Source organism: Schistocerca americana, chromosome 2, assembly GCF_021461395.2.
Source record: "Schistocerca americana isolate TAMUIC-IGC-003095 chromosome 2, iqSchAmer2.1, whole genome shotgun sequence".
Taxonomy (NCBI): domain Eukaryota; kingdom Metazoa; phylum Arthropoda; class Insecta; order Orthoptera; family Acrididae; genus Schistocerca; species Schistocerca americana.
In genome coordinates this window covers 1114472794-1114498457 of record NC_060120.1, presented here as the reverse complement: position 1 = coordinate 1114498457, position 25664 = coordinate 1114472794, and the positions used below count along the sequence as shown (strand labels likewise).

Sequence of the window (25664 nt, the reverse complement as noted above, 5' to 3'; positions counted from 1 at the left end):
AAATTTCTGTATCGTATTCCTATGCTAAATATTAAAAGAGGAAACAATAGTTTCTCTTAAATAACTGCTGAGATATATTAAAGGTGTGTAACTATATCTGCTGTATTGATATAGCTTCAGTAACAACGTGCTATTTATTAAACTAGATCGAAAGAATGTAAGTATAACGCTTACGTTATTTTGTAGCCTAAGGGTGGAATTGTATAATTTTCTAATTTACAGACTATTTCACTTTCCGGTAGAAAAATAGGGCAAAAACACAGAAAACATTATCTAATTTTATACAGACATGTTAAATAAAAGGAAAGTCATCAGTAAGTAGTAAAAGTTTTGAAAATTTCACTTGAAAGTTGTTTAAAATTGATCAATATGAGCAGTTTTTTGTACAGCTAACTGAAGAGGAAAAGGTAACGCGGAAGTGAAATATTCTATGCGGTGTCACCGCCAGACACCACACTTGCTAGGTGGTAACCTTTAAAACGGCCGCGGTCCGTTAGTATACGTCGGACCCGCGTGTCGCCACTATCAGTGATTGCAGGACGAGCGCGCCACACGGCAGGTCTAGTCTAGAGACACTCCCTAGCACTCGCCCCAGTTGTACAGTCGACTTTGCTAGCGATGGTTCATTGTCTACATACGCTCTCATTTGCAGAGACGACAGTTTAGCATAGCCTTCAGCTACGTCATTTGCTACGACCTAGCAAGGCGCTATATTCAGTTACTATAATTACTTCAAGAATATATTCTGAACAGATAATATTGTGAATCATGTAGCGTCAAGAGCGACGTTCATAATTAATGGATTAAAGTTAAGTATAGAACTAATTACGTCCGTTTTCTGAATTCTCATTCCTTGTCATGTTCCAGACCTCATGTCAGTATAGTTGTTCCCTCCTCACGCCAGCCTGCGTGAGCTAAAACGCATGCATTTCGGCCTCCACTCGTAACACGGTGTTGGCTCTTCTGCTAACACAATATTCTATTAATAAATTTTTGTGAGGGTCACACATAGAATGTCTTCTTCAGTAGGAGCGAGGTGTACAGTAGACTACAACTGATCAAAAGTACCCAGACGGCCTTATGTAATGCGGAAATGACCACTATATGTAACACGGGGCAGACCCACCAGCATAAAAAGGAGGCAGGCTGTATTCTGTTATCAGAAAGGAAGCAGCAGCAGCAGCAGAATGGGTCGATCAGCAGAGCTCAGTGATCTTGAATGTGGGCTAGTCACTGGACGTCACCTGAGTAACAAATGCAGTCAGGTATTCCAACCATTCTAAACCTGCCCAAGTCAAGTGTCAGTGACGCGACTGTGAAACTATGACCAGGCAGACCTCTGTTACTGACAGATAGTGCATGTCGAGAATAGTGGAGCATGGTTGTAAAAAATCGCATGAAATCATCGAGATTTCCAAAGTGCTATCAGCAGTCCATCTACAATGAACGTACTTAGAGAGTTAAAAGGAATGGGAAGACCATTTTTGGGTGGTTCCGCATAAGCCGCACATTTCTACAGTCAAAGATAAGTAACACTGAGGCAGTGTAAAGAAGGATGTCACTTGAATGACTAGGCGCGAATGATTTGGAGTAATGAATTACGCAATACCATGTGGCAATCCGACGACAGTGGTTTGGTTAGGCAGGTGACTAGAGAACGTTAACTGCCATCAAGGGCAGTGCCAGCATTGAGGTATGGAAGAGATGGTGTTATGGTGTGGGGGCTGTTTTTCGTGATTGAAGTGTGGTCCCATTATTGCGCTTAAGAAAATTCTATATGTGGCTCATATGAACCTATTTAATTGCAATGAGTACTGTGCATAGTAGACGAATAGTTCGAAGTCAATGATTGATTGTATTAGTATAACAATGCACCTTGTTATGAAGCAGCATCTGTGAGCCAATGGTTTGTGGACAACAGCATTCCTGAAATGGACTATCTGTCAAGACTCCTGGCATTCCTGAAATGGACTACCTGTAAAGACTCCTGACCTGAACCTAGTGGAACGCCTTTGGGATGAGTTACAAATTTGAGATATTGTTATACAGTCATACTTGTAGGTTACAGAATTTGTGATTCTATTTCTGTATGTTGTCCTGGGTCTGAAAGGTGAAGGAAGTAGCAAGTCTTTCACGTCAAATACTATTGTTCTCTGCTCTTAAATCATGAAATTTTAAAGAGGCGACTGCTGCGAGGTGTGTGAGTGTTTCAATAAGATTGTCTATTAAAGTACTTACTGGCGTAATGATAGTTGTGGAAGTACTGGTATAATGATAGTTGTGGAAGTATGATAAAAGCGTAATTAAAAGCGAGGATTAAGTTATGCACTCCACATCATCCTGCTATATTTCAAATTAGCCTTTAAAACATATACTATTTTCTAGAAATTCTTTTGTTTTGAAGTTGTTTACTAATTTATAACCACGTTTGGTTTTGAAGTTCCTTTGGTAATCGTTTTTCCGACTAAATTATCAGAATTCAGAACCATATAATATGCAGACAACCGTCGTTTATGTAATGGGATACATTATTACAGTAAGTGCAGCAGAAGACAGAGCACAAAGCAGCAATCAGGCCACGGCTACAGTGTGCCAGCGCTGGCCATTCAAGTGATGCTCCTGCGCCGTCAGTCCAGATGCCGACACGTGGGCCAGTCTGTAGGATGTACTGGAGTCTGACCCACTGCCAGTTAGAACAGCTGCCCGGTCATTGCCTCTGTTCCAGGTCGTTCAGCGCAACATACATATGCAGATACTACCGCGAAGTCAGCAGGGAACAGCAGCATTTAAAAAAATGGTTCAAATGGCTCTGAGAACTATGGGACTTAACTGCTATGGTCATCAGTCCCCTAGAACTTAGAACTACTTAAACCTAACTAACCTAAGGACAGCACACAACACCCAGCCATCACGAGGCAGAGAAAATCCCTGACCCCGCCGGGAATCGAACCCGGGAACCCGGGCGTGGGAAGCGAGAACGCTACCGCACCAGCATTTAAATCCAGCCAGAGTAGCTCATCACTGTTGAACAGCTGGGGCAGTCTCTGATGGACAGCGCCATGCCGATGATGTAGCCGTATCTACCATCACCAGGCCTCGAATCCTTGTCCATCGCTTGAGCACCTGGACGTTCGGACCAGTGAGCACTTTGCTGCCATCTAGGAAATACGATGCAAGGTTCCAACAGTCCTTGTCTCAGTATCCAATTATATACTACTGAAAAATTAAAAAATGAACAACATGATGCAAGTGAGTAAGGCATTCCGTACTTACGGGACACGATCAGAGTGCAGTTAATGTGGTGATAAAAATGCGCAGTCCTGCGGATAAACCAGGCACCATATTGTCAGCTGTGGAACGCTGCAAGGTTCATAGCAGTTATTTATCTCCAGAACCAGTAGCAGCAAGTTTACCACGGCATGCGGAAATCCGTCTGCGTCTGCAACATTGTTAACATGTGGGTGTGAGCCGCTGCGCAACTGACAGAGTTAGTAGTCGTAGTGCAGAACTGGGCTACATATGGGGCGAGGGGTCCCCACAGTCAAGCGATGTTGTCACCAGTGGTCAGCAGAAGGCTCATATTCTCATCAGCCTTTTCCTGGATAGTGGCGATGCACAGATGCACGGATAATCACCTTACGAAAAGCGCTATTGGGTCACACAGTGACTTCACAGGACACTGTTTCTCCGAGGGTATTAGAGATGACCATTCGCAACTGTCTCTGTGGAGGAGGTCTGCAACACTGCATGCCGTTAAGGTGTCTTCTTCTGATGCCCAATATCATGCAGCTCCAGTGGAGTCGCGATATGCACTTATGGAAGGACAAAAGGACAGCTGCTTTCCGTGGTAAGAGAGGCTTCTCTCATGGTGCCAAAGATGATCCTACATGTTCGGGAGGCATACAAGTGGGTGCCAACGTCTGGAGTGTGTATAACAGTGCCAGCAACCAGCACCATAGAGGGAACATTGAACACTTCATGATACATCCAAAACATCATTCAGCCCTTCGTCCTACCGTCATGCACCAACAAGGCGATGTGCTTTTCCAACATTATAGTGCACTGCTACATGTATCCTGTGCCACCTCACGTGCTCTCCAAGGTGTACACTATGTGATCAAAAGTATCCGGACACCCCCAAAAATATACTTTTTTATATTAGGTGCATTGTGCTGACACCTACTGCCACGCGCTCCATATCAGCGACCTCAGAATCATTAGACATTGTGAGAGAGTAATGTGGGGCGCTCCGCGGAACTCACGGACTTCGAACGTGGTCAGGTGACTGGGTGTAACTTGTGTCACACGACTGTACGCGAGATTTCCACACTCCTAAAACTTCCTATGTCCACTGTTTCCGATGCGATAGTGAAGTGGAAACGTGAAGGGACACGTACAACAAAAAAGCGTACAAAGGATCTCGTCTGTTGACTGACAGAGACCGCCGACAGTTGAAGAGGGTCGTAATGTGTAATAGGCAGACATCTATCCAGATCATCACACAAGAATTGCAAACTGCATCAGGGTCCACAGCAAGTACTATGACAGTTAGGCGGGAGGGAGGAAACTTAGATTTCATGGTGGAGCGGCTGCTCATAAGACACACATCACGCCGGTAACCGCCCAACGACGCGACGCCTCACTTGGTGTAAGGAGCGTAACCATTGGACGATTGAACAGTCGAAAAACGTTGTGTGGAGTGGCGAATCACGGTACACAATGTGGCGATCCGATGGCAGGGTGTGGGTATGGCGAATGCCCAGTGAATGTTATCTGCCAGTGTGTGTGTGCCAACAGTAAAATTCGGAGGCGGTGGTGTTATGGTATTGTCGTGTTTTTCATGGAGGGGGCTTGCACCCCTTGTTCTGAGTGGCACTGTCACAGCACAGGTCTACATTGATGTTTTAAACACCTTCTTGCTTCCCACTGTTGAAGAGTAATTCGGGGATGGCGATTGCATCTTTCAACACGATAGAGCATGCACGGCCAGTGGCGGAGTGATTACACGACAATAACACCCCTGTAATGGACTGGCCTGCACAGAGTCCTGACGTGATCCCATAGAACACCTTTGTGATGTTTTGGAGCGCCGACTTCGTGCTGCCATTCCTCAAGAATCCTTCCACCACCTGACTGAATGTATGCCTGCGGGAGTGGAAGCTGTCATCAACGCTAAGGGTGAGCCAACGCCATATTGAATTCCAGCATTACCGTTGGAGGGCGCCACGAATTTTTAAGTCATTTTCAGCCAGGTGTCCGGATACTTTTGATCAAATAGTGTATGTCTACCATCCAGGCCAGCACAATCCTCAATTTGCTCCCCATGGAGCATTTTTGGGACTGGATGAAACGCTATCTTGCGCGCTTTGCAGGTCTGGCAGGAAATGGGCCAAATGAGTCACCAGGTGCAAACTGCATGGCAGGCAATTCCGCAAGACTACATTCGAAATCTCTACTATCGTTCCCATGGGAGAATTGCAGCCTACATTGCTGCAAAAGGAGGGTATAAATGGTACTAGCACTGAAATTTCGCACGCCCTGTCGTCAGTTCCTCGGATGCGAATGACTCCGTGGTTGTGGTCGTTTGTTGTATACACTCTCAAGAATATGTCATTAAAATTTCTCTCTGTTGAGTTGACGAATTTTTGGTGTTATTTTATCGTTTAGTAGTGTAATTGGTGTCAGAAGATGAAGATGAAGATATAGATGAAGACGACAGCCAGTTCCATGTTTCCATAGCAGTACCTTTCCGAAGAGGGAAGAGGTATAGATGAATGGGAGACAGGGAGTTGAAGAATCGTCTGGGATAGCAAGATATTTAATTAGCAGGCTGGACTTTAATATCCACTCGTAGGATTCCCTACAGCCTGGGCTTGACCGTTCCCTGATTTTCCTATAATGTGAGGTCAGATACTGGTGAACTATTTTGTAACGAACCGAGGGCGATCCGTAACGAAGTGCAATTTACCTGTGCACTATCACATCCTGTAGTTTGTTGGGCATGCGGACAGAAAGAGGGCTCTACGTCAACCAGTGTCCAGAGTGTGGCTGGTTCGGGCATACGAAACCTTGGGTACCCCAAAAACCTCGGTAATTCCTTAAGGATAAGCCTTAATCGGCATTAGGTTTTCATTGTAAATAGCGATTATGCAAAAAAAAAAAATGTTTTAGGATGACTAAGGGCAATAGGAACAACATGTATTTTAGTAATTAAAGATATGTGTCATGTACAATGTACGTTCATGGCTAAGGCAAGAATATTAGGGGCTGTAGTCTGGGGAAATGTAGCCCCCAGGGAAAATAGTTCACAGATACCACTGGATTCATTAAAGTAGGTTTAAGCAACAGTATAGTGCCAATAAATTAGAGCAAGAATAAACAACAACAACGGTATTGCTTGGTTAGGTTTCACTGTTCTCACGTCAAGCGGTATTGTATCGAAACAGCAAAAGCGCTGAGATATCACATTGATGCAAGACAGTCGCTGGCTGTGACGTCATCATTTAAACCGCTCCAAGTCCCTCGAGGAGCAATGTTCATGGTAGCAGTAGTTCCACCATCAATATCCGATCAAGCGAAAGCAGTGACATAGCGAGTCTGTCAGATGTTGAAAGATATGAGAAAGTAATGGAATTAAAGAAATTTTTTGTACTACACAGGAGGAACAGATATAGCGTCTTTAGCCGGCCAAGAATCAAGAAGCTTTATAGAGTTATTGGGCAGCACAGATCGGGCTGATACAGCTGGCAATGTTACCACTTGATAAGTGTCTCGGAGAGAGAGGAATTAATAAAGAGTGAAAAGAGTGATAAGTTTCAGAAGTTCCGATAGATTCCCCAGCCACGATGTCTTGAGACTGAACCTAGGTAGGGTACCATGGATCTCCTACTGTTGTAAATAAACTTTTACGAATTACTGAGAAAGATATCATGCTGCAAAAGGATAGTGTGCAAACTGGAAAGCGTGCACAGGCCAGTATTTGGCACTGCAGGTATCTTTCGGTTTGCATAGGTCAGTTTTCTTCCCAGTCGATTAGGGAAAGGTTTAGCCCGCGGTGTATGTATTCACCTTCTTAGTTGTTAATGATAGGTAGTAAGTATTAGTGTAATCTTGTAAGAGGTAATACGGCGAGGAGTAGATGACACCAAGTTAAATCTTAGTGCTTAGAAGGCACACTGATACCCACTCCCTCTCATATAGTGGAGCCAAAAGGACAGAATTAACTACGCACGATCACACTGTGTGCCAAGATCGAAAGAAGTGTGAGTAGTGATAAGGGCCAAGTGTCACCATGAGTGTGCTGGAAATATGAAGTGTAAACGCGTGTAAATAAATCTGTGCTTATGAGACAGCAAACTTTTCAGCGTAAATCCGAGGATTTATGTTTTCCTAGGAAGGAGAAATTGTAAGGGGATAAATTATTGCAGCACTTGGAGCAGAAGATGAAGTCTAGAATGGTAACCGAGTCACAGCTGCTGTCGGTCGGCACTGGTCATTGAACTGCGTGATCAGTGGAAGCAACACCCTGTGTCGTAAGACCATGTGTACAATCACCAGGCCAACAATCAAGAAGTACTATATCCTGATCCACAGTCAGGTATGAGACTGGTTACCGCATCTGCTCCAGATCGTTTGGATTAACGCACAAACCCAGCGACTACCACTAATTCAGTGGGGAGCAGCAGCATTTAAAGCTGACCAACTCTGCTGTGAACATTGACCTGCTCAGACAGTTACGGGACACTCCGTTTGTGACGCACAGTGCCGTACCGGTGACGCGGCCGCGTCTACCACCACCAGACCTCGGCGGCGCCTGCCCGGCACTATTTCACTCATACCGCACCGAAAGCGAGTCCACCAGATGACGGTGAACGACATATTCACCTCTATCGCCATCGTCACTAGCAGTTTCCGGATCCCATGGTGGCAAACAAACAGTAATAAAGAGCTTTGTTTAACCTCAGCAGAACCTTCTTCTGCTGCACCTGCATCCATCTTCAGAAGAGAACCACCAACGACACCCAGCCAAAGTGTCATGCTCAAATGTGTTTCAGGACCTTATTGTCATCAATAGTAGATACATTTATTAAGTTGTGTAAAAGCAAAGGTGTTTTAACTGATAATTATTGTGAAGAAATAAATCTGAAAACATTTCACATTTGTTGTAATTCTTTCCTTATTTTCTAATACTTTGGGTTCTGTAGGACATTCTAAAGTTATTGTGATTTGATGTGCGAATTAACAAATTACTTGACCCATTAAGATAATTTCTTGTGCAAAAATATTAGTTGTCTGTATTTTCATGCTATCTGCCCTCATTTGTGAATGAAGTTCGAATTTTTTGTTTGTTTCTGTTATTTCCAAAACAGATAAACATACAGATGGTGGTAGATACTACAAAAATGACTTTAAGTAATCACACAATACAGTCACGAAGTGATTTGTTAACCGGCCAACCACACTCGCTTCGTTGCAGATGGCAAGTTACACAGTAAGGAAAAGAAGATCGTACAGAGCCTAACATTCCAGATAAAAAGAAAAATCACAACAAACATAAAATTTTTCAGGCTTAAATTCATCACACTTATTACTAATAAAACATCTTTGTTTTGTACAGAACTGAAATAAAAGTACACCCCGATGATGACAGAACAGTGCTGAAAAATGTCTGGGCGTCAAAAAGGAACAGTTGTTTGCATAAATAGATGGACCTGAATTTCCGTATTATATGCTATTATCTACGCGAAATTCAACTATTAGTCACTAATCTGGTAATAAGCTACTGTACGTGTGAATCCGAAGTTGCATCGTGCAGTCATTTAGGCATATTATTGACTCGATTAACGTGTGTCAAATTTATTCCGCAATTACGTAAACAGGGATGACATATTTAAGTATTTTATCATATGTTGTAATAAGAAAAAGAATAAATCAATAAACGACAAGAAAATAGAGATCAAAAGTTGATGAAACGATAAAAAAATAATTTATTTAGTGTTTGGCATCTAAGTACATTTCAAAGTTGAATTACATTATTTCTAAATATTTAATTACAAACAAACATCTTGTCCTTGTATGTATTTGATGGAATTGGCATTGCCATCAGCCATTTCTCATCATAATATCATCGTTATTACTATTATTAATCGTGTGGTAATTACACGTCACTTTAGAAATAAAATTATATATATATATATATATATATATATATATATATATATTACAAATCTACTGACTTACTATTTATATAATTGATCACATCTGCTGCGGTATCCAAGAAGTTCGAGGGGTTTTCAGGGTACGAATTTCGAGGGCACTATTCAATAATGTGGGTAACAGTCTGTTTTGGAGAGCCACACATGCAGCCGCAGTGGTAGCTTCTCCCCATCTGTACAGTAGGTCACTGCATCTACTGTCGTTAGTCCGGACACTGTTGAGTTTACTCCATGTCCTAGGGGACAGATCAAGTTCCCATTGTTTGTTGTTAACTTGGAGAAAGCTATTGAACTCTAGTAGATTGTTGTTATAGCATTTTTGCGTCCAAACTTCGTGCAGGTTGAAGTTATAGTCTACCAGGTTGCAAGTTGTTCTGAGTAGGATTGGCGAAGGGAGAGGACATTTGGAGCAGAGCTTGTTGATTCGGATAGCAGGAATTCCACTTAGCCCTCTATATGCCCTGAAGCTGCACTTTTCCCTGATGTGTTGGATAGTCTGCCTTGGTGCACTGCAGTCACATGCTGGTGAGGACAGCATTCCCCATATAAAAAGTGAATCCGCACTTCTTCCACGTCTCATTCTCAGCTGGTTGAGATTTGACCATATCTTGTGGGGCCGATTAAACACAGGGACTGTCAAGGTAGTAACTAGAATATTGCTGGGGCACTTCGAGCCACTCTATCCTCCAGTTATTGTTGGTATTAGTACCGGTGAGACTGTTTGCAAGTGCAAGAGAAGGATGTTTTGAAGGAAGTCTGTTGACTCTGAAATCAGGGATGTTAGAATGTTCGTTTAGTACAGGATTTGCTAAGATCTTGATGTATTTCCTAATCAAGACACCTTTCCTTCGTAGGTTTCTGAGTGGTACGTTACTCAGAAAATGCAGCCTAATGGTGGGAGTAGACCTAATTGTTTGTGAAATAATACACATCGTTTCGTTAAGTTGGACATTAATTTTGTTTACATAGGCGCCGTTCAAACATGCCCGTGGACAGTACTCTGCGCCGCTGAGTATACCAAGCTCAATGCAGAAGCCCGGAGAGTTGTCGCTGATGATAGCCATGTGGTTCCACAAGCTTTTTGAAAAAGTTTATTTCTTGTCCTCAACTTCGCAGCAGTTTTTGCGAGGTACGATTTAAAAGGCAGGGTTCTATCCAGCGTGGTACCTAGAAATTTTGGCTCTTCAGAGTGGTTAAGACAGATGTGGTCAATACAGACTTTCAGAGCTCTGTTGGCTTGTCAATTATCAAGATGGAAGCAAGTCACTTCGGTCAAAGCAGCATTAAATGTGAGTCAACAGTCGGATGTACTCTGAGTACAGACAATTCCTTCCATAGTTTCAGAAAGAGAAAGTGTTGTGGCCATGAACGACTCATTAATTTCATATCAGTAGATATTAGCCTCAAACTGTGGCTACGACTGTCTGCTTATGACGCTGTAGTGTACGGCGATGCGTCATTGAGTGACGCTAGAATGATACAGGCTGACGGAGGTAAAATTTATCTTTTGTTTTATGACTGGGAGATTGCTCTGAATGAAGAAAAATGTGAGGTAATGCAGACGAGTAGGAAAAACAGTCGTGTAATTTTGGAATAAGCCCGCTCGGCTAGCCGCGCGGTGTAACGCGCTGCTTCCCGAGCGGGAAGGCTCTCCCCGGCACGGATTACTGTCGAGGTCTGGTGTGCAGGCCAGCCTGTGGATGTTTTTTAAGGTAGTCTTCCATCTACCTCCGCGAATGCGGGCTGGTTCCCCTTATTCCGCCTCCGTTACACTATGTCGGCGATTGCTGCGCAAACTGTCTCCAGGTACGTGCGCACCATAATTACTCTACCACGCAGCAAACATTTGGGGTTACACTGGTCTGCTCGTCTGTTATGAGACGTTCCCGGAAGGGGGGCGGTGGGGCACTGGGGGTCGAACCACACAATAACACTAGGTTTGGTGTGCGGTGCGGTGGGATGGGATGGGGTGGGTAGACTACTGTGTCCTGTTGTGAACCACTGAGGGCTACAGCGGGACGAAGCCTCTCCGTCGTGTCTAGGTCCCCGGTTTCATACACAATACACAATGCTCGAATATATTATTGGAACGGTGGTCTGATCATTTAATATTAAAAGACTACGACCAAGGTGTGGACGGGGCCAAGGAATTGACATATCAGACGTGATTTAACACATAAATAATTTATTCATAACATACAATACATAACACCAACTACGTAAATCCTGCTTCGATGCTTACAATTGCCCAAAATTGGAGGGCCACCACTTTCGAATTGGAAAGGCTTTAATTTAAGAAACTAAAACGCCTATTATAATTTTTAAAAATAATAATAACACAACACATAAGTAAGCGCTAAGTGAACGCACTCTTAAATCTGTAATTATTAATCACAAACCGTGGGTTTACCACATTTAAATTCTCATTGCAATATAAAACATAAATACATGAATTCACAACACAGTATGACTTGAAAATTTCTACCTGGACAACCTATGGTCCTAAAACTTTCGTATTACATTCCAGCAAATCACATTAATAACTTATGAACACGATTGGTAAAATACAAACATTTGCACTATAATCAATTTTAATAATCCACAATCACTCAAAAACAACAGCAGAAGTTCGATACGGAGCATGTAAGCCTGTTTGTACAATCTTCCGGACCAAAATAGGCACGAGGGCCACCACAACAGAAGTGCGCCAGTTGCTTTTAGGATAGACAGGTGCTCCCACTAGCTTAATCACTGAGCACATATTTATTTAAGCGACGGGAAAGATAGTTAATGCAAATAGAAGGTATTTCTAAAGTTTTTTTTCTTCCTTTTAACAAGGGGGTTTTAGTAAGGTGTAAATTACACTTTGAGGAGACGCAATAGCAATCTAGCGGGCACGCCTCCACGAGGACGCTATGCCACTACACACGTACTAAACTAGCCGCTTGTCCGCTGTTCAAGCTAAACATTAACAACACAGTTCCATATTCCTGACACCCAAATAGTCGGGATCAAAACAAAATCAAAAATCCCAAGAGCGCAAGATCCAGCATAGCTTCACAACAGATCTTACTTCATGCGGTTGCCTTCACAAATACAGGTATCGAAATGAAAACAAGAACGTGTAACAACATTCCCTAATCAGCACAATGTTCTTCTTTAGGTCCCGGTAGCGCTATACAACGCTGACATGCCCATGTTAACAAACCTCTAAGGCAACACCCTCCAACTGACGAGCCGAAACCAATGTGACCCCTTATCAGCTCTATGACAGGACTCGAACCCCCAACTACTGTCAGTGCAACTCACTTAGAATAAATACAGCGCAAATAGTATGGCGGACACATATACCGAGGGATTAACAGAACATTAGACTGAACTAGAATTAGCCTTAATACAGCACTAGATCTTGGGAGACAAGGAACTAACTCCCCACCCGAAATTCTGCAACCACAGGGAGGATGAACTACCAAAACATAGAAGTGCAAACGTACAGAAATAACTACAAAAATAAATCACTACACCAGTTAGCAACGATGCGTGGAGGAATCTGCACTGTCAGAATTGCACCAGTGAACAGAACAGAGGATTGCCACAGCGGTGGCCACAAGGCGGGAAAGACGACTGGATGAACTCAATCCCAAAGGGCGATCAACTTGAAACATTCACACTGCTCCACCGCCCCATGATGGTTTCTGTTTGTTTGCCTTCGTCGACGCAGGTGATGATTAGACTGCCATCCGCCTCCCGCGGACAACCAGTGAAGAGCGGACAGAGGGGCCCAACCAGGCCGGCGTTCCTCCACGGGTAGAAAGAAGTGCGGGTTCCGTAACAACACCCGTACGCGGAAGGCAGGATGTCGACGTCACCAGAGCAGACACGAAGGCCACTGCGCGACAACTTCCTCCAGCATTCTTTTTTTTTTTCCTTTATTGAGTTTCGATTCCCCCTAAAGGGGGCGGGCTGGCAGCAGCTTATTACGCCGCTCTTCAGCCTACAGAATATGTTTTAAAAAGATGAAGATAATAAAAAATAATAACAGTTGGCGATAAATTCGGTGACTTAAAGGTAAAATGGCAGAAAATTCTGGAGCGTAAAACATAAAACACAGGGTGGATGATCTCCAGCGTGACCGCGCTCGCCTATAAATAGTACAGGCCAAAGAGTCTGCTGCAATGAACACGTGAGTCGGTCGTGTTACCAACCTACGGTTTCTAAGTACACCAAAGACAGAACTCGCAATCGATAGTGGGTGCACTACGGGCGGGAGTTCAAACGAAAGAACTTCATAAAAGACCAACCCTGAACAACCGCGGAAAAACGAAATAGAAGCGAAGCAATAAAAGACAGCAACGAGATGCTAGAGCCCGATCGCGCCCAAACACTGTCGATTACCAAAAATATTGGCTCCACGCAACGCTCAGGAAACGAGGCGTGGAAAGATGGAAGTACACACGGCTCAATTATTAGTGATGTGCTGTTTGGCGGAGTCATGTCCATGAAACACCTAGCTGTAACGTTCCAAAGCGATGTGAAATGAAACGAGAACATAAGGTTGATTGCAGGGAAGGCAACGGTCCACTTCGGTTTCATAAGAGAATCATACAGAAGTGTAGCTCATTTACAAAGATTTTGCGAGGCACGATTTAAAAGGCAGGGTTCTATCTAGCGTGTGCCCAGATATTTTGGCTCCTTATAGTGGCTACCTTTGAGGATTGCTCGAGTGCTTGGGATTCCCACCAGGTTAGATTAAAGGAATACATCGAAGCAATTCAGAGACGCACTGTTAGGTTTGTCAGCTGCAGGTTTCGTCAGAAAACGAGTATTATGAAAATGTTTCACGAACTCAAATGGGAATCTCTGGACGGAATGTTTCGCAAAACATTATTGAAGAAGTTTAGAGGCTAAAATCTCCAACTGATGGCTGAACGATTCTGCTGCAACCAACTTACATCTTACACAAGAACCTCGAAGAAAAGAAAAATGAAGTTACGGCTCATTTGGAGGCATATCAAAAGCTTCTTTTCCCTCGCTCCATTTGCGAGTGGAAAAGGTAGGGAATGACATGCGTCGTATGATGGCTTGGGGAATATGCATGTAGCTCTAAAACCACTGATCAGTTAAATTTGTTGATTAGTTACTTATACGAGGGTTGGAACTTAAATAGTGGCAATTATTTATCCACAACCGATACAAAAGAGTTACATGTTTGGACCTGTTACTGTCCTTCAAAGTAATCACCAGCATTGTGTAGAACCCGTTGCCACCAATGTGGGAAGCGTAGCATACCGTTAGCAGAGCCTGTTCTGCTGATGGTGCGAGTGGAGCGGTCTACTGCCTGTCGATTCTCTGGTACAGTTCTGAAGCGAATGCCACGAAGTGGTTCCTTCATCTTCGGAATCAAATCAAAGTCACAAAGACCTAAGTCCGGGGAGTTTGGTGGATGGTACAGTACTTCCCAGTCCCATCGACCGAACAGAGCAGTCACAGATTGCGCTGCATCCGCCCGCGCATTGTCGTTCAAAATGATGGATGGGTTGCGCAGAAAGTGTCGCGGCTGTATATGTATCATTATAATTACTTTCTTTTGTGCAATGAATGCTTTTTCGCTGCGCGGGATTAGCCGAGCGGTCTAGGCGTTGCAGTTATGGACTGTGCGGCTGGTCCCGGTGGAGGTTCGAATCCTCCCTCGAGTATGGGTGTGTGTGTTTGTCCTTAGGATACTTTAGGTTAAGTAGTGTGTAAGCTTATGACCTTAGCAGTTAAGTCCGATAAGATTTCACACACATTTGAACATTTTTTGAATACTTTTTCCTCAAGCGTGGAGTTCCCACAAGATTTTGCAAAAAACAGACGTAATGTCTGATGGGATAGTAGCAATCAGTGATTGTATAATGTTACTTATAATCCGTCTTGGTTGCAAAAAAAAAAAAAAAAAATTGCAATCAAGACGGATTATAAGTAACATTAGTTCCCACAAGACATCAGTGAATGAAAATATACAAAATGACTTACTGTGTTCGGTATCTCAAAAGTTGCCCTTTATCCTTATAGTAACAGTAACCAAACCGAACTATATGGTTTTCCCACATTAAGATTTCAAAAATAGGCGCACCCAAGAACTTAGAACTTTCTAGCCTGTTTGCCATTTCTTTTGGTGTACTTGGGTAACAAGAGGTATGATGCATCTGACAGGACAACACAGGATGAGCTGTGTTCTTTTAAAGTTAAAGAAAGCCCTTTTGTTCAAAGCCAGACAGTAAGTTTCACAAAAACAGCATTTCCTATTTTCTCCATTGATACGTCTTTGTTCCGCTTGACAACAGTACATTAACATCTACAGATAGGACTAATTCTTGATTCAAATAAAATGGGAGATCATTAACATAAAGGAAGAACAGTAGTGACCAACGATTGGTCCCTATGGGATCTCCCATGGTAATTGTTCCCAATGCGGATGATGTGGCGCCACCCGTTGTAATACCCCAACAGCCTAGTGTAAAGTCCTACATTCTATTTCTTAAACCGGAAGTAAACCAGACATGTGCTGAAGTACGTATCCCATAAAATCGTAACTTCTCGAAGAGAATATTATGATTGCCCGTCTTAAAAACAATAGCTTGTTTCGCTTTAATTTAACTCTCGTCAGAACCTTTGATCAACTGCGCTTTTCGTAGAGATTTACCTGTTGTCTATAGGTTGTAATGTGAACCATTTAGAAAACACTGCCAGGCTCTGCAGAGAGCACTGCTATTTCTGCTCACAACTTTTTCAGGTTGCCACCACTAACGCGTCCCGAAACTGAAACGGAAGAGGACGTTCGAAATACTGAGATCCGCGAGATAGTCTCCGGTGCGAAAGGCTTTGCATATAATTATGGAGAATCGGCTGTTCATTTCTTCGAAAGACTGAGTGCTCATGCCTACTCAAAGAGGAATGTCTTTAACATTCCTTGTCCTGAAATCGCTGAGAGGGAACCTGGCATTAACTGCATTCAGAATCTGAGTATGAATAATGATGGAGATTATCTCGTTGCAACTACCCGCTACTCACAGATATATTTTGCATTTTTAATGGGACCCACTATAGCACAAGTAAGTAATTTCTTCAAAAGATCTCGTTTTGCATATTTTTTGTGTAGTCAGTGCTGAATACATCTATCGATTTGTTTGATAGCAACCAGAAATTGAGTTCGATCTATTGGGAGAAAGTTTGCATCATGGAGAGATAAATGGACTTTCAACATGTCGATGGAAACCCATTTTCATAACGTGTGGCAAAGCTGATCGCACCGTTCGAATTTGGAACTACGAAGAACAGAAACTTACGATATCTGTGCAGTATCAGGAAGATGTATACTGTGTTGCTCTGCACCCAACTGGTGAGTGTTCGAATTTTGAATCACATAGTATTACTTAGCTATTTGGAAGTACTTAGGCTTTCAGCTAGTAGTTTGTAGCATGTCCTTGCGTTATTAATACAGCACTTAACCTTCACGTCTCTGGACTACAAAAAGGGAAAGTGTGCTATAAACTATAGAAAATCGTTTGAAAGGTTGAGAAATGAGTCCAATCAGGGTTATACTTGCAGAGAAAATTTTGAATTAAAATAAGAGTCGTGTGGCATTGTCGTCTGTGAGATACTGGTCTGTCTGCCTCTTATCCAGGGAGTTTTATCATCCTCTGACTACAATAATCCCTTTCCTAGCGGAGTGTGAATTTTGTTTTATATGTTGCGTGTAGGTAACTGCTATACATGTGTGCATAGTGTAGTGGCATGCATGTTTTCTATAACGACAAAAGAAGAGAAAGGGTGTGTAATTATAAAGCCATGCCCTCAGATGTGTAAGCACACACTGCCCTACTCCCTGTCCTGACCGTGCCTATAGTATCGAATCCATATTCTACAGGCGCCATTTCGACCTTGGACCTTTGTCTGCACAATCACATTGGTATGTATATTTTCCTTAAAACCTTCGGATATGTTAACGATTAAGCTTATAGACTGAACAGGATAAAAGGGCACTGAAACCGATGGAAACAGTGTCTGGTCACCAGAACGTTATTAAAGGACCGATAGAGAACATTCGTCGGTAAATTAGAAAAACGACGTACGTAAGTGATCAGAGGACACAAAATGGAGAAATACAGCACATTATTGAGGGCGATCGACAGAAATATTCATGATGCCACATGGCATAACAATGGGCCATGTTGCCTCATCGGGCCATGTGACCAGTGGTGTAACTTATGCTTGGACACATAAACGCTTTGGGATCAAGTGCAGGTTGTATCAAGGAATTGTCAACCTCCACCAAGATTTGCAGAAACGATATACGTTCAGTATAAACTGTAACTTACTCCATGTCGTAGATCCACACGAAATTATTATAACCTAGCAGTGGCATGGAGGCGTTGGTGACCGGATGCTATCGTAGCTACGAGTTGCCACTGTAATTCCGGATGATCTGATAGTTGCAACTGGTGACCAGCAAGATCATGACTTTCTTCAACCAACCGGGAATCTACTACCGGCCCTTCTAGTGCCTGTAGCATTCAGTTGTAACTGTCTCAACATGGCGCCTAAACTGCAGGACCATGTGGTCCAGAGAGTGACTGCACCATCCACGGAAGTGTACCTCGTCGGCAGAAGAAACCGGGTGCCAGTGAGACAGAGCTCTTGCCGCATTACTTAACAGCTCGGGTTTCAAAGAAAACAACCGACTGCGCGGAGAGCTCTACTTTTCCGTGCCCATTTGCACAGTTTTGGGCAGGTCGATTACTTCAGTTACATTGCCAGACAATGACTTCTTGTAACCGCTGGAACCGTTTCTGTGGTGCCTCTCCGGTGCATTCATGCGCGTAGGACCATTCAAACACCTGTATACCGCGGCATCATTACTGTCTATTTGTTATATCATGATCACAATCACAGCACAAATAAAATCACTACTTAAAATACAGTTAAAACTAGCTTAGCCCCCGCTGCTTTGCTAGCGTAGACTGTATGGTCTGCAAAGATTTTTTTGTTTATTTTTATTTTATCGAATGTTTCTTGTTCACAAATTGCAACACCTTCTCAGCTTTTCACACTAATTAAGGCCATATAAGCAAAGTCTTTTCCGATTGTACTTCCGACCAAAAAGCGATTCTGGTAGCTGGAGCCCAAGATTTTATAATGCCTGTTGCGTACTTGTGGAGATATTTCCATAGCAACTTTCATCCCCTAACAAATATTTCTTTGTGTCTAACCGAGAAATGAAATACCAATTTTCATAAATTTAGCTTTAAAATTTTTTAATGTAACGAAATCTTTCCTTAAAAATTTTCATCTCCTATTGCACTCCCTTAGGGGATGAAATTACAGAAATAGCAAAACACGTTTTTTTTTTTATTTCTAACAGAGGAATCAAATACCAAGTGTCACAGATGGAGCGTTAAAAAATCCTTTAGTAGTTCTTTAGTAAGTGTTTATTTTCAAAAAACTTTCACCCCATAATAACCAAAAATGCTGAAACGCGTATTTTTTATTTTCTGACTGAGGAACAAAATACCAGTTTCCGTAGTTCTAGCTTTAAAATTCCCTTAATAGCGACATGATTGCAAAAAGTCTTTCATCGCCTATTTCACCCCCTTAGGCGTGGTATTTCGGATAACCCCTTCTTAAACAATGCCTACAGTATAAGTTCCACACCTTCTCCAAACTTCAAGTTTCAATCCTTAGCATTTCAGGCTGGGCGATGATAAGTCGGTGAATCAGTGTGACCCTAATTCACCCCCTTAGATGTTGAATTTCAAGAACACAGTGAAACATATTTTTTCATCTCTAACTAAGAAGCCAAAAACAAATTTTCGAACATTTAACATTAAAAACGCCTTAGCAATGAAATACTTTCATAAAACGTTTCACCTCCTATTTCATCCGCTTAGGGACAGAATTTCCAAAAACAGTGACATGCGTACGTTTTATTCCTAACAGAGAAACCAAATACAAATTTTCATAGGTTTAGCTTCAAAAATGTGTGCACAATGAGATACTTTTATAAAAACTTTCATCCCCATTATACTCTCACAGGGGTTGAATTTCAAAAACAGTGAAACACGTATTTTTTTATTTCTAAATTAGAACCTAAATTTAAATTTTCATACTTGTAGCTCTAAAGAAGCTTTCATAATAAAAGTCTCATGATCTATTTCACACCCTTAGGGGTTGAAATTCTAAAAACACAAATTTATAACTGAGAAGTCAAGTATCAGTGTTCGTAGATGCAGCTTTCAAAATACTTACTTTAGTGGTTCTTTAATAATGATATATTTTCGAGAAAAGCTTTCACCTACTATTTCACCCCCATGGTGTTAAATTTCCAAAATGTTGGAACACGTATTACTTTATTGCTGACCGAGAACCCAAATGCCAAGTTTTGTAGGTCTAGCTTCAAAAGCGCCTTAATTGCGACATATTTCAAAAATCCTTATCCACTATTTCATCCCTTTAGGATTGTAATTTCGAAAAAAATATTCATAAACGACACGTATAGTATAAGATACGCCCGTCCTGCAAATTTCAAGTTTGTGTCTCAAGCGGTTTGGGCTGGATGATGATGAGTCGGTCAGCCAATCAATCAGGATATTGCCTTTATACAGTGCTCGCCATTATAACTGCTACACCAAGAAGAAATGCAGATGACAAACGGGTATTCATTGGACAAATATATTATACTAGAACTGACATGTGATTACATTTTCACGCATTTTGGGTGCATAGATCCTGAGAAATCAGTACCCAGAACAACCACCCTGGCCAAAATAACGGCCCCGGTACGCCTGGATGGCGTGTACAGGTACAGCTGCCCATGCAGCTTCAACACGATACCACAGTTCATCACGAGTAGTGACTGGCGTATTGTGACGAGCCAGTTGCTTGGCCACCATCGACCAGACGTTTTCAGTTGGTGAGAGATCTGGAGAATATGCTGGCCAGGGCAGCAGTCGAAAATTTTCTGTATCCAGAAAGGCCCGTACAGGACCTGCAACATGCGGTCATGCATTATCCTGCTGAAATGTAGGGTTTTGCAGGGATCGAATGAAGGGTAGAGCCACGGGTCCTAACACATCTGAAATGTAACGTCCACTGTTCAAAGTGCTGTCAATACGAACAAGAGGTGACCGAGACATGTAACCAATGGCACCCCATACCATCACGCCGGGTGATACGCCAGTACGGCGATGACGAATGCACGGTTCCAATGTGCATTCACCGCGATGTCGCCAAACACGGATGCGACCATCATGATGCTGTAAACTAAACGTGGATTCATCCGAAAAAATGACGTTTTGCCATTCGTGCACCCATGTTCGTCGTCGAGTACACCATCGCAGGCGGTCCTGTCTGTGATGCAGCGTCAAGGGTAACCGCAGCGATGGATGGTCTCCGAGCTGATAGTCCATGCTGCTGCAAACGTCGTCGAACTGTTGGTGCAGATGGTTGTTGTCTGGGAAACGTCCCCATCTGTTGACTCAGGGATCGAGACGTCGCTGCACGACCCGTTACAGCCACGCGGATAAGATGCCTGTCATTTCGACTGCTAGTGATACGAGGCCTCTGGGGTCCAGCACAGCGTTCCGTATTACCCTCCTGAACTCACCGACTCCATATTCTGCTAACAGTCATTGGATCTCGACCAACGCGAGCAGCAATGTCGTGATACGGTAAACCGCAATCGCTATAAGCTACAATCCGACCTTTATCAAAGTCGGAAACGTGATGGTACGCAATTCTCCTCCTTACACGAGGCATCACAACAAAGTTTCATCAGGCAACGATGGTCAACTGCAGTTTGTGTATGAGAAATCGGTTGGAAACTTTCCTCATGCCAGCACGTTGTAGGTGTCGCCGCCGGCTCCAACCTTGTGTGAATGCTCTGAAAAGCCAATCATCTGCATGTCACAGCATTTTCTTCCTGTCGGTTAAATTTCGCGTCTGTAGCACGTCATCTTCCTGGTGTAGCAATTTTAGTGAAACGGCCGAACAGCGCGACGCGGTGCTCCGCATTGTTCAGCTGCCGTAGCGTTGTTACCGGGACAGGGCATGGGCGCGGCGCGGCGCGGCGCGACAGCCGGCAAATGTGCGAGCAGGCCCGTCAGCAGTTTTTCTCAAACGTTTTGAAAGAAACTACTCTGTGAAAAAATTTGATTCCCGCACATCTCATAGCCTTATTCGTCAGCTTCCAGGTGAACTGCTTACCATTTAGTAACCGCCCTACTTATTTTGATATTTCAAAATTAACCAATCCGCTTCAAGAAAATCGAATAGTTTGCAATGAAAAGCAGAGGTCGCTATGAATCTGCATTTGGTGAAAGTTGCTGCATACCAAATGTAGTCAACATATTGAACTATTCTTCAAACTTCGGCTGGGACATATAACTCACTCCATTCTGGAGAAAATGGATAGTACATAGCACACTTAAATCCACTCGCGTCTCCAGGCAATAAAGTGATCAGGAAATATTCATAACACCATTTATCGCATTAAAGATTTGGGGTATTCAAATACGACTTTGGCAATGATACCACACAAAGAGGAGATTAGATTGGCATAGGGTTAATGTGCTTAAATTCCTTATCTAACCCGAAATAGTAACTAAAGATTTTTTTCAACGGAACAATGTAATTCTTTCAGGTCCTCGACAGCTGGTGAAATGAGCATTGTTACAGGTTCCTATAAAAAAGAAGTAGTTCTCGAGACATGGCTCTGACATTCATAATAGGATTCATAATCGTTGTAAGAGTTGTGGAGTCAACTACCGAAGTATTGCAGGATTGCCTCCAGCTATAACACATCTGAGTGTCTTCTGAAAATTATTTTCCAAATACTGTAAATGATTCATAAAACGTAGAGAACTTTCCAAATACAGTCGATGATCCTGACAGAAAACACATTTGTCTAAAACACTCAGAAAATTCTGGCGCAATGTTTACAACTACGAAACAATTTCATTCAATCATCCTACCAGCAATTTCAGATCCTCGCAGGAAATTCACTACAGTCGATGTCAGGTGATACGGGATGGCAAGCGAAAGCGGTAATTTCATTCTTTTAGTGTATTTCGCTTGGTGCAAGAAGGGGAGCTTAATATATCGCCAGACTTTCCACTAACAAAGACATCAGGTGTTTTGCCTTTTGTGTTCATTGGAGATAAGGCATCTCCACTGTTAAGGTATTTTACGGTCGATGGGTTTCAGATTCATGGAAGGAATATTCCGAGAAATGCTTTTCCAGGCCATGACGATTAACTGAATGTACTTGACGAGTGATGGACGCTAAGTGGACCATATTTCGGAAGCCAATACAAACCTCGCCAGAATTTGCTGACGATACCGTAAAATGTACATGTTCTCCCCAACACTGTCATCGATCTGTTAGGATCCCTCAGTATCGGTGAGCAACACACAGTAGAAATCGAGCTTTCTATACAAGATACTTACCTGACAGAACGAAACTTTCACAGAGTTTCAAATGAAGCTGTCAAAACGAGATAGTTTTCAAAACATTTTTTCACATTATAAAACACTATTTTCATGTGTTTGTCAACCATGCAACTGCAACTTTATTATCTCATATCGTTTCAAGACAACGAAAGAAATAATACATTAAGGCAATGTATTCTGTACTTGTAGTCTGTAATACTGCTGCCGCCTCTAGTTGTTTGCTGGTTTCATAAACGGATGACGAGTAAAAACAGCTGCTGTCAAGGCTCCCGCTGATCTCACTTTCTCAACAGTGCAACAAAAGAAATATAAAGGGTACCAGGAAACAATAAGTCACAGGAGGGTAATTGTTCCTGCGTTCTGAGAATATTTCGTACTTGCATTATAGCCGCTGTCCAAAGTCTGTGGGCATGGTCGTTCACTAGCAGGATTAGTTTGGCATCGTGATCATGAAGTGATTCGGGCACTTTTGCGGTACAACATCGCTCTTGGTTTAAACATGGACCAGTGCTTTGAAGAAATGACTCATGTACTCGGTAATGTTGTGTCCAGGTCGTACAACTATACCCAGGTGGCATAGAGAATTCTAAAGAGGGATTTCCCTCTGGCGGATGCTGAGAGAACGGGAAGGCCACGATCATCAGTTATGGATACAAACGTTGTTGCTGTGAGGAAAATGCTAGGCGAAAACAGGCAAGTGACCCATAAGCAGAGAGGATACTCTGGGGCTAAATGCACCAGTAATTCGTTCGATTCTGCATCATCATTTGCAAGTAAAGAAACTTTGTTTTCTGTGGGTGCCGCATAGACTGCCGGAAGAGCAATAACACGTCGTGTGACATGGTGTCCGGAGGCGTTGAAGAAGAATAAGTGAATAACGTCGTGACAGGTGACGAGACTTGGCTGGCAATTAAGACGTGACCACTAAGACTCAAAATAAAGTTTGTGTCTTTGAGGATGACGACACACCCGTAGCTGTCAGAAAATCCCGATCAGCAAAGAAAAAAAATTATAGCTGTTATTTTTCTTTTTTTTTTTCAAATCGAGTTGAATTTATTCCAAGATGGCGGCGATAGATATGGAAGCATTGCAATGACGTCATGCCAGGAAGTTCATATCTTGGCGGGAAGATAGATCATTTGGGCTACCTCCACTAACATAACCCCCTCCCCTTCCCCAGAAAATGGTGGGAACTTCGAATTCCAGCAGGACAATGCAACACACCATAGCTACCTCTACTAACCTATGAAAATGGCGAGAAAAAAGGTCAGTTGTTATCCAACCGCTACCTCTTCCTAGGAATCTGTTGGAAAAGGACTCAGCGTGTGCTGGATAGGATGGATAATCATCATCATCATTTAAGACTGATTATGCCTTTCAGCGTTCAGTCTGGAGCATAGTCCCCCTTATAAAATTCCTCCATGATCCCCTATTCAGTGCTAACATTGGTGCCTCTTCCGATGTTAAGCCTATTACTTCAAAATCATTCTTAACCGAATCCAGATACCTTCTCCTTGGTCTGCCCCGACTCCTCCTACCCTCTACTGCTGAACCCATGAGTCTCTTGGGTAACCTTGCTTCTCCCATGCGTCTAACATGACCCCACCATCTAAGCCTGTTCGCCCTGACTGCTACATCTATAGAGTTCATTCCCAGTTTTTCTTTGATTTCCTCATTGTGGACACCCTCCTGCCATTGTTCCCATCTACTAGTACCTGCAATCATCCTAGCTACTTTCATATCCGTAACCTCAATCTTGTTGATGAGGTAACCTGAATCCACCCAGCTTTCGCTCCCATACAACAAAGTTGTTCGAAAGATTGAACGGTGCACAGATAACTTAGTCTTGGTACTGACTTCCTTCTTGCAGAAGAGAGTAGATCATAGCTGAGCGCTCACTGCATTAGCTTTGCTACACCTCGCTTCCAGTTCTTTCACTATGTTGCCATCCTGTGAGAATATGCATCCTAAGTACTTGAAACCGTCCACCTGTTCTAAATTTGTTCCTCCTATTTGGCACTCAATCCGTTTATATCTCTTTCCTACTGACATTACTTTCGTTTTGGAGATGCTAATCTTCATACCATAGTCCTTACATTTCTGATCTAGCTCTGAAACATTACTTTGCAAACTTTCAATCAAATCTGCCATCCCAACTAAGTCATCCGCATATGCAAGACTGCTTATTTTGTGTTCACGTATCTTAATCTCACCCAGCCAAACTATTGTTTTCAACATATGATCCATAAATAATACGAACAACAGTGGAGACAGGTTGCAGCCTTGTCTTACCCCTGAAACTACTCTGAACCATGAACTCAATTTACCGTCAACTCTAACTGCTGCCTGACTATTCATGTAAAGACCTTTAATTGCTTGCAAACGTTTGCCTCCTATTCCATAATCTCGTAGAACAAGCAATAACTTCCTCCTAGGAACCCGGTCATATGTCTTTTCTAGATCTATAAAACATAGATACAATTCCCTGTTCCACTCATAACACTTCTCCGTTATTTGCCGTAAACTAAAGATCTGGTCGTGCCAACCTCTAAGACGCCTAAACCCACACTGATTTTCATCCAATTGGTGCGCAACTAATACTCGCACTTTCCTTTCAACAATACCTGAGAAGAGTTTACCCACAACGCTGATTAAAGAGATACCTCTGTAGTTACAATCTTTTCTGTTTCCATGTTTAAAGATTGGTGTGATTACTGCTTTTGTCCAGTCTGATGGAACCTGTCCGGACTCCCAGGTCATTTCAATTATCCTGTGTAGCCATTTAAGACCTGACATTACACTGCATTTGATGAGTTCCGACTTAATTTCATCCACCCCAGCTGCTTTATTGCACTGCAATCTATTGACCATTTTCTCCACTTCCTCAAATGTGATCCTATTTCCATCATCATTCCTATCCCATTGTACCTCGAAATCTGAAACATTACTGATCGTATTTTC

The 25664-nt window shown here is 42.7% G+C and overlaps 1 protein-coding gene across 1 annotated transcript in view; it reads left to right on the top strand.

Annotated features, from left to right (window-relative positions):
- The window catches only part of LOC124594714 (cilia- and flagella-associated protein 57), a 287883-nt gene that overhangs the window by 51314 nt on the left and 210905 nt on the right, over positions 1–25664 (top strand). Inside the window, exons 4-5 of the mRNA XM_047133082.1 lie at positions 15991–16309; positions 16392–16596. Coding sequence (XP_046989038.1) covers positions 15991–16309; positions 16392–16596 — 524 coding nt within the window. The remainder of the gene's footprint in view (positions 1–15990; positions 16310–16391; positions 16597–25664) is intronic.